Genomic DNA, 10,794 nt, shown 5'->3' with positions numbered 1-10,794 from the left:
AGATACTTTAAGAAGCACATTGTTGTCTACTTGCTATGCACCCCAAAGGTAACAAAATGTACCAGGACTTGAAAGCTTACTATTGGTAACTAGTATGAAAAATGAAACATTTGAGTTCATCTCTAATTGTTTGACTTGTCAACAAGTGAAAGATCACATGCCCTCGGAACTTTTGTAATTGATTTCCATTCCTATTTGGAAGTGGGAGAAAATTACTATAGATTTTATATCATGACTACTTCTGGCATTAAACAAAAATGATTTTATTTAGGTGATGGTGGATCGTTTGCCAAATTCAAAGTTAATTATAAAATGTAAAAGTGTGTAGAGTTATACATTAAGGAGATTGTATGTTTGTAAGGGGTATTAGCCTCAATCATTTTTTTTGAAAGGAGTGTTTTGTACGTTATTATAATCGGTTGAACATATAATACAATAACAATGCATGATGTCATGTTAAAAAACCTCCCTACACCTAATTGGAGGAAAAAGAATGCCTTAAGCGAAGTCGAACAATGCAATTACAATGTGACCAAAGCCAAAAACGAATTTAAACAACACTCCAACTGCTACACCTCCAACATGGAAATTACTCTAGCCATACTAGATAGCCAACTTTAAACCGCATACACCATCTACACAACACTAGACTCTGCCCTCATATCCGCAGCAAGACACATGGCTTTTACATACATAACAGCTTACAACTAGTGTAGCTAAGGAAATATACGAGACCACCGCTGCAACCAGCACAAACACATCATAACCCATCATCGACTGGCACTTCACGATGGATGAGGCTGAACCAGAAATTGAGCGCAACATACCAAACTACCATAATACAACAAACAAAAAGATGCTTACACCATTAGGAATATGAGACACCAGCTCTGCTGAAAACTTCACACTACCCAGCTCAACATAAAACCATATTACTACTTCACAGTAATTATATCATTCACACATCTAAAGAAATCCGAGAGAGAAGGGCATGAACCAGGCCATTTACGCTTACTCCAAAATCCGATCCTTACCACAGCCGAATCAAAAATTTGATCCACACCACACGTTTTCTTATTGAACAACACCTCATTCCTGTGCAACCATACAGACCAAATGAAACCAAAAAACACAATATTCCAGAATTGCTTACCTGAATTATAAAACGGAAACCCGCTCCAAGATAAAAGCAGAGATTTAATATCGCCTGAGCACACAAAATGTAAGTTCCACCTTGAAAATCATTTTTGCCAAACGCTTCACACCACCTCGCAATGACAAAAGAGGTGGTTAATCGACTCTATCTCTTTCTTACACAGAACACACAGATTCAATTATTTTAGATCGTGGTTTGAGATTTACATCAAGATTCTAGGAGTTCTTGCATAATGCTCTCAAAATTCAATTAAATTTTAGTATAATCTTTCATTGTCAAGCTTATTGTTAATCCGAAAAAGTGATTCAAATCCTGGAGGAAATGTTACGGACATGTGTAATTGAGTTTCAAGGGTTGTGGGAGAAATAGTATTTGGATGGCTCTTTATGAGACATTATTATTAAGAAACACCAATTTAGATATACTCGATTGGAAATCCTATCTGGCCATGCTCATTATCAATTATGCGTTTAAAAATCCTCCCAGTCATACTCACTACCTATAATGCTTTTACCACTGCTATACTCGCTACCCATATGTTTTATATTTATTGTAAAAAAAACTAACATCATTCTAACTATTCATATGCTTTATTATTAAAGAAAAATAATCATTTAACACGCTTCAGCAAAACATACCACATGCTTTATTGGGGGGAATATATAACAAGCTTGATTATAAGTACTGGACAAATAAAAAGGGTCATGTGCATTTGTGTACTTATATCGTTATCCATTAATTGTAGATGTTTAACATGACTCTAACAAGACTAGATTCATATGGTTCACTATATGTAGTTCAATTCTAAAATGGGTACTCAAAACGACCTCATTGTCGCTTACTAAGACTAGTAAAGCCCTCGATCTTTGCTCATTATAGGTTCATATGGATTGATTTTGAATACGGAGGATACATTTCCCTATACTTGTACGGAGGCTTAACTTACGAATACATAAGGCATATACATCCCGGAAGTAAACTACTATCACGTACGGAAGTTAACCTCACGAAGGCATAACGTGCTGCTCTCACTTAATCGGGATAGAGCTTGGGTAAAATGCTTGATGTAATGTGTGAACATGCACAAATGTTTATGACTCAAGAATCAACCACGGTAAAACAAAATTTGTAACCATGATTATGAAAACCTTTTACTTTTAGGCCCGATTCGTTAATCATAACCCTTTTTTCGAGATAATACTTCCTTCAATTGTGGACTGACTCTCTTCTATCCCCAGTTGAGTCACCAAGATGTTAAAGTTAAGAGTGAGCAAAACTCGACTAAAAAATAAATTTTTCAACTCTAGAAATATATTAAATTATAAAAATTAAAAATAAATAAGAATTAATTTTAGATTAAATAAATATTTTAAGGATTAAATTGAAAAACTTAAAATTTAAAATGACTAACATATTATTTAACCTTTTTATTAAAATTATTACATGACCACCTTGATTGATCAAATTTTTTTAAGGGTACAATACATAAATGCTCACTAATGCTAGAGTAAGTTTTTGTTTTCCCAATTGAAATTTCAAAAGTAACAAATTGATCATTGACATTATCGATTTATAACAAATGGGTCACTCGTAGTTAGCAACCATTATTTGTAGTAACAAAATGCTAATATGGCACGTTAAACTAACTGACATAGCACGTTTAATAATTGACTGACCTTCTTCTTCTACTGTAATACAACCCCAGCTAGAAGAAAATGACTCAATGGATAGAGCTACAAAAGTTATTTGATCCATTTAAAACAGCTAAGATCTTAGAGACAATCTCAAACATCGGTGAAAACGCCATTGTGGTCTTCGTCTCCAAAATGAGTCTGGGTGCAAATCAGGGATTTAAATAGCATTCGCGATCACATTTTCGGTCGCATCGATTTTATCACGGTTGCAGACATAACGGATGTCATTGCAGTCATTGCGGGTATCACGGTTGGAATAACGCTTATAGCGTCCCGTGATCGGCGCAATCCACCGTTACACGTTAAATTGCGGGCGCGACATACCGCTATTGGTGTGAATTCGTTACCCACCGCAAAAATCATGAAAATATATTTCGGACGGCGGTGCTACCGCAATATCACGACCGCTATCACATCTTCGGTCCACAATTTGAAACCCTGGTGCAAATAACTCCACTATGTGAATAGAACTAACTTACAGCCAATTTTCATACTCATTAGTCATTACTAACTCATGTCCTAATTTGCTTTTGTTTCTTGTCTTTTTGAACTCCACTCCCTCCATGTAAGTTAGAAACGAAAAAAAGCAATGGAGCTTAACATATGAAAATTCAAAAGAAACAAAAGAGAAAGCACCCACAAGCTCCATTTGCTTTTATCAAAACACAAAGACCACTTTAACAGCCATCGAGGAATCATCCATGCAGCTAATCCTCCCCTGTTTTGTTCCATTTCTTACGCGTAACATATAACATATTAATCTTTCTTTTCAAATTTGTCATTCGGCCGGCCATCACCACCATAAACATTTTTTTCACCTTCTATCCATTTTGCACTACAAATACCTTCAATTTTCCATGACATACCAAGAAAATTCGATAGATAAAATACCAAAAGAAAGTAAACACAAGCCACCAAAACAAAGCCATGGAGGAGGCCGAGGCCGCTCTTGTGGCTTATGCCTTCTCGTTTTCCTCCTCTTACTAGGTGTCACAGGCTCACAGCACTTACCCTATGGCTCATCTACGGTCCCCACAAGCCTCGTTTCATCATCGTAAGCGCCGCCACTACCAACTCAATGCAACCTCCCAACCATAGCTTTAAATTACGGCCGCAACTAAGTGTAACGACTGCATCTTAACGTTTTCAAGGTCATCGTGACACCGCAAGCCACATCCGCAACATAAAACGTAATTATTTTTAGGGAAAAATCACGTCGTATCGTGCATAACAGCCACAACCGCGACACGGCAGCCGCAACCACAATTTAATACTATGCTCCCAACTTTTCATTTCCACTTCCATGCAATTCACCATAATCACACGAAACCCCAACAGGAGAGTCTCCATCCTTTAAGACAAGTTGCGAGCTTATGTTTTGTACAAAAACCAACAGATCACTCCCCACAGGACTTACCACCATTGTTCCATGAGACGAAGACCACAAAGGCGTTTTCTCTGGTATTTGAACTGCCTATAAGAGCTTGGCTGTTTTAAATGGATCAAATAACTTTTGCATCTATGCCATTGAGTCATTTGATTTTCTTCTAGCTGGGGTTGTACTACAGAAGAATAAGGTCGGTCAAAGGTGTCATGGTCAAACATGATAAATCAGTTGATTTAACGTGTCATGTCAATATTCCGTTAATGTAGTAACGATTGTTAACGGCGAGAGGATAATTTATTATAAATAGATAATGCTAATGACGAATTTGTTACTTTTAAAATTTTAATGATAAAAATTAAAATTTACTCAAATATTAGTGATATTTGTGTAATTTAACTTTTTTTTAAAACGATACTAAATAAAATTAGGCAACTAAAATAAATTTAAAAAATTTAGGGCACAGAACGTAAAAAAAATAAAGGGGAAACGGGACTTTTAAGCCTGTAAAATATATTCTTCACCAGCGTCCGAGTACATATAAAATCTTGGATTTTTATTTCATAATCATTAAGTTCTATTCTTTTCCGTTTTCCAATCCCCCGACAATGGCGGATACTCCGAGCGTTACCCAAGACCCTCCCAGGACCGGTGGCAGAGTGAGCAACGGCGAAGAAAACAATCGTGGACGTGTCCCCGCTTCGAAGGCTTCCATCGAAGCGATGCGGAGGATGAAAGTGGAAGGGGGCGGCGATTGTTCGATCTGTTTAGAAGAGTTTAAAGAGGATGAGGAAGGTAGTGAGATGCCATGCGAGCATGTATTTCATTCGGATTGCGTGGAGAAGTGGCTGCGGATGAATGGGTCATGCCCGATTTGTCGGTTTTTGATGCCGGCTGAGGAAGGCGGTAGTAGTGGGTTGGAATCGGGAGGTAGGCCGATTGATCCAGAATTGAGACAAATGCTATTAAGAGTATCAAGCTTGGCTAATTCCTTAGGTTGGATGGTTTCGGGTCAGAGTCAGGTGGCGCGTGAAGTTGATGATGACGATGAATCATTAGCTCAAGATATCCATTGACCCAAGCCTCCAAACAAACAAATCGGAGTTTATATTTGAAGTTGTTGAGATTATGATGTTTCACTATGTCATCTCTTTTGTTTACCTCGAATGAGCACGGATCATGTATTTCAAGATGAATATGCAATCATTATGAAATTCAAATTTCTATTCGTTTCAAAAGTACAGGATTGCTATCAATATATATATATATATATATATATTTTAGGTTAAAAATTAAAATCCTCTTGTATTTTTAATTGAAAAGTATTAGTTTTATAATGTTTTTTTGTATTTTCCATAAGAAAAAAAATCTCATCAATACACCTTGATTATGTCAATTCTAACTCGAAGCCGAAACCCGACTCAGTTAAAACAAATCCAAACCGAACCAACCCAAACACGCATTATCCGAATAAAAAAAGTAAATTGAAATGATTTGAAAACAAGAATGACCTAACTCGAAAAAATCAACTGATAATCTTGAATGACGAGAACTTAAAATGACTTAAAAGGTCTAAAAGCCGAATTGACCTGATCCAAGTTAGCAGAATCCAAAAACCAACTTCACCGGCCATTTGAGAAATCTACATGCAATCATACCAGCTTTAGAAGCAAATCATTGTAAACTCAACATGTGACCTTGATAGTAAGCAAATTTTGATGGAAAATACTAATGATATTAATAATTGGAGTAGAATGAAAAGGTTAAAGAGAAAATAACTTTTTAGGTACTAGGACTAAATCCCAAACTTTGTCAAAGTATATGGACTAACTGGCGGATTTTGACCTATTATCAATTGACATTCCTAACTCAGTTCTTCCAGCTCCATTTGCTCCACTCACCCTTCACCAATTCAACCACTTTTTGCAGAGTTCTGATGCAAAAGGAGAAGGCAGAAAGAGTTCAAAAATTGGAAGCAGAATCTACAACTGTTCAAGAGGAACGTATTTTACAGATAAATAAAGAAATAAGCTACATTGCTCGGAGGTTTCTTCAAGGTTTCTCCATGTTTTTGGATTATCATACGTTCATATCCATATCGATGAGTCAACAGAGGGTGTATTTCAAGAAAACTACTCAGAAGAATACAGGAAATAAGCACCAAATTTAAATGTAAAGCTTCACATTTTCATTTGCTTCTATAAACTATGGGACTTGAACTCAAATGATCAAATAGTTTCTTAAGGACTTTCATGTACATCATTCCTAATACTCCATGTAATAGTGCTATAACCAATTTAGCAGAGACTATAAACTCTTTTAAGCATACAAGGGAAAGATAAAAGCAACACATATATTCATGAGGTTGAACTGAATTTAAACCGGGAAACAGCAAAATCGGCTTACCCTCTAAAGCTAACAGCTTAAACTGATGAGAACCGGCTGGACTACAGAGTAACAATCGTGATGAACCGTAAAAAGGGAAGAGATGAACTTACCTTAGCTATATTTCTGCATGCTGTTAATCTCACCCCTTCTTCCTTTAACAGGATATGCTCGAAACAAGGAAAAGGCACTTTAAGTACTTACTGGAAAAGCTTCAACAACAAGAAAACAGAAAACATATGCAAATATAACAATTGGCTTTGTTACACCATGGCCAATCATGGGAGATGTAGTAATTCACAAAAATGAATGCAAAATTGAGAATTAAAGAGTATTGAACCAGGAGAGTAAAATAAGTCCACTTATGCAATAAGATACTCATGGATTCGATCAAGTTAAACAAATAATATATTCTACAATAGAACATGAAGATTCAGTAGAGAATACTGTGGTCAGGATACTAGAACAGCTACACATGAGATGTTTAACCTTCTCAAAATCATCTCTTTTGGGAACTGTATGACCAATAATACTCATTAGACCAAGTTACTGTCGTTTGCAATATACTAATATGAAGCCGAGACTGTAGGTAACGCTGTTGAGTAAACCAGAAGAAGAAAGATTTGGAAGACCTTGTAGTTAAGCCCTAAAGTATACCCAAGTCTGAGTCTTCATTCACTTCTTCATTTACCATGAGAGAGCCAATCCCAGATCTTGCTCTTCTTCCACGACCCTGTTTTTGCAAGACTGACTCATAAATCAAACTCAGACTAGGGACTTGGATAATGCTTATTGCCTGCCCATTCATCAAGGATTAGATCCGACAAGCTCGACTACAATCCGTATCATAGTCAAATAGTTCTCAGAACACATTACAAATCAAATAGTTCAACAAAAGCATGGCAATCTAATACCTGAAAGGTTTCAAATTTCAGTGATCTATAACTACATAAAAATAAATTGTAGAACTAAGAGCACAACGCATAAGCTTTAAAACATAAATTTTCAGTAAAATAGCAATAAAATAAACGAAAGAAAGGGTTATTATATTCCCCCAATAACTGAATGTATATAATCCTTACAACTTATTGCTATAAGAAGCTTATTTAAAGACAACATAGTATCATATTAAACTAACTTGAGAAGGCACTCCTCTCTGCATTATGACCACTTTCTATATTGCTTTAATTCTCTATCTATTGTATCCTGAAATCCTATTTCTTGATCTTCCTTTTCTTCTTGGGCCCCGGAACCTCCAATCTGCCAACCGAACATCCACATTTAGCTCGAAAAATAAGCACTGCTCTTCCGTTAACTGGTGCCATCCTCTTTAACTCAGCTTCCAATTCCTTATGACGGTTGTGCAGCAATTCTAAAAGTCCTCGAGTAACACCATCTTTAGGCGTGGAGCTTGAATTCTTAACACATTCTTCGGTTTCCAACTGAATATCGAATTCGGTCGCCTTACTGAGCCCCTTACAGTGAGGTTTCCCACATTTCCTAGTTGTACAAAGGAGCAAAATCGAAGCAGCTATTGCAGAACAAGAAAAACCAAGTCCTATAGATCCGTATACCATCGGAGATATCATCATTTCATCTTTAACCAAATAAAAGACAACTTCAATGAACTCAAACAATTTCAAAGATATGGATTTTATAGTCGGAAACAATAAGAATCCAAAAGCAGCAATCACAGCAATTAAGATGACAACATCAATGGCAGCAGATCTTGATCTCTCACAAGATGGGATTTTCAAACAACTTGGTGGATTGGATACCTTTTGTTTCTTAAAAAAATTGGCCCTTGACGATGACGGTTTGGATGGTTTGGGGTTCATCATGAAATCACTTGAATTCCCAGAATTTCCCATAGGAGAAGCCTGGTCAACCGAGTTGCACACTGAGATTGATCTATGCAAATAGACCATTTCAAATCAAACCCATAAATTTAACTCCAGAAACAAAGAGAACCCAATCAACAAAAATCGAAACTCTTATCAATTTTCCTTCAACCCTAAACACCAAACCCACCTCGTAAAGAAATCAAAAAGAAAACAACTTTATTATCTCCACCTCAAGAGCAGGAGCTCCTTCAATTATAATCCAAATGATTAAATCCCTTAAAGAAAACAACAGTCGGAAACTTTCAATCCCAACTTGAGAATTTGAGATTGAATTATCAAGAGCAATAGAAATATAACTGAAATAATTTAAGAAAGGCCGGCTATTGGGAGGATAGAGAGACAAAGGGGACAACGGAAGAGTCCTTTTCTCCTAAAATTATTTCTTTTATCACAAAATTTGTTGATCTAACACCCGAAGCTTTGGTTGCATTTGGAGAAGATCAGACGCGTTTAAAGAAAAGGAAAAGAAAATTGCTGGGCTGTTCATCATTAGAATGGGCTTGAAAATCGGTTGTTTTGAAGAATTAGAGTGTCTTCAATCATGTGCTCATGATTTTGTGGTCATTATTTGGGCTTCGTTCCGTGTTCCCTTTATTTTTAGCGTAAATTATACATTTAGTATCTTAACTATCATTTTTGTTTTATTTTGATCACCTAATTATTATTATTTTAAATAAAATCATACTTTACATTTTGATTTTATTTTATGATTCGTCATTAAAAAGTAACAAAACAACTGACTTATATTTTTAAAAATATTTAATGATGACATGGCATCAGCTTATGGTGTGACGTTAATTTCACTGTTATTTTTTAATAGTGGATGATCAAAATGAAACTAAAACGTAACATTAAGTGTGATTTTAAAATAATAAATAGTTACGTGACTGAAACAGAAAAAAGTAATAATAGAAGATAAAAAGTGTGATTACAAAAATTAGAGGCATCAATTATAAATATAAAAAATAAAATTAAAGAAAAATAAAGGACTAAATTATAAAAATAAAAAATATAATAGAAAAAATAGGGGCTCTGAGTGGTTGCTCTGGGTGCACCCCTAGCTGGCACGACCTCTGTAGTATCTGATCTAGATTAAACGATTAGTAAATTAAATACATATTGTTATAAAAAATGTAATTATAATATATATATATATATATATTACGGTTCTTTTTCCATTTACTTCGTTGCTGCCCGGGCTTATTCTTTCCTTTTTTTTTCAATCAAAAGATTTCTTTTTCCGCTCAATTGATTTCTCCATGCAAAAACCATACTTTCTCGTAAAATCAATCTCTAAATCTTTTTATTTTATTTTCTAAAATTTAAAATTTATTGCTATTGTTGTGATTTCAAATTTTTGAATTAATTTTTTGCACGAACCCCAATCACCTCGGTGATAAAAGAATTGTTGTTATTTATTGAGGTCTCGAGTTCGAGCACCAGAAACACTAGGGGTACGAGCCTTCAATGTCAAATGATTGCGAGTTATATTTAAACAGATACTGCCTTATGCATATCCTAGATTATCAACAAAAAACAAACAAAAACAAAAACAAGATACTCCTTCGGTTCCAAAAAAATTATCCCTTATTAACCTTTTAAAAAGTCAATTTTTTATACTTTAAAAAGATTATTTTTAATATTTAAATAATTAAATTTTGTAAAATATATATTTGAAAACTATTTGATTGAAGATTTTTAAAATATATTTTATATATTTTTATTAATAATAAATTTTAAATAATAATTAATCAAAATTAAAAAAAAATATCGATAAACATATTATTATAAGAGAGTATGATTATTTAGTTTTTCCCGTGAACATTGTTCCAAACTAAAAATATATTTTCATTTAATCAATAAGTGTTGATTCAAATGGTAAGTAGTCTGATATCACTTAAATAATGTCTTAAGTTCGAGTCCTTGTATATGTAGAAAATATAAATTGAGAGATTCATCCACTAAAACCATGTATGCGACGTTGATCGATTCGAATTAGTCAAGATGAAGCCTTGAAATTGAAAGGGAAAAATATTTTCATTTAGAGTTCTTTTTTCTAATAAGTATATCAACATTCCGTGGATATTCTTCTTTTTCTTTATTTATTTAAGGTTTTTTACTCATGAATTTAATTCAGGTACTTTGGTTATGGCGATGGATGAAATATTGACTGCACTTTTTCTTTTAAAATTTCTTTTATGATATAATATTAACAGAAACTTCATCGATTAATTATTATTTGTGTTTGTATTTTTTAATAGTTTAGAATAA

The 10,794-nt window shown here is 34.5% G+C and overlaps 2 protein-coding genes across 2 annotated transcripts; one reads left to right on the top strand and one right to left on the bottom strand.

The window, feature by feature from the left end:
- Positions 1-4,797: 4,797 nt before the first annotated feature.
- Positions 4,798-5,472, top strand: LOC120162827 (E3 ubiquitin-protein ligase RING1-like). The gene has a single exon (XM_039172894.1). The coding sequence runs from the start codon at positions 4,843-4,845 to the stop codon at positions 5,308-5,310; it is 468 nt and encodes a 155-aa protein (XP_039028825.1). The 5' UTR covers positions 4,798-4,842; the 3' UTR covers positions 5,311-5,472.
- Positions 5,473-7,621: 2,149 nt separating this feature from the next.
- Positions 7,622-8,927, bottom strand: LOC120162856 (uncharacterized protein At5g19025-like). The gene has a single exon (XM_039172921.1). It carries the CDS (start codon positions 8,545-8,547, stop codon positions 7,834-7,836), a length of 714 nt encoding a protein of 237 aa, XP_039028852.1. The 5' UTR covers positions 8,548-8,927; the 3' UTR covers positions 7,622-7,833.
- Positions 8,928-10,794: the final 1,867 nt, after the last annotated feature.

This window comes from Hibiscus syriacus, unplaced genomic scaffold, assembly GCF_006381635.1.
Source record: "Hibiscus syriacus cultivar Baekdansim isolate YM2019G1 unplaced genomic scaffold, ASM638163v2 tig00111409_pilon, whole genome shotgun sequence".
Classification (NCBI taxonomy): domain Eukaryota; kingdom Viridiplantae; phylum Streptophyta; class Magnoliopsida; order Malvales; family Malvaceae; genus Hibiscus; species Hibiscus syriacus.
This window is presented reverse-complemented; position numbering and strand designations above follow the sequence as displayed.

Coding starts and splice junctions, on each gene's coding strand:
- LOC120162827 (XM_039172894.1), top strand. CDS start 4,843: ATGGCGGATACTCCGAGCGTTACCCAAGACCCTCCCAGGACCGGTGGC.
- LOC120162856 (XM_039172921.1), bottom strand. CDS start 8,547: ATGGTCTATTTGCATAGATCAATCTCAGTGTGCAACTCGGTTGACCAG.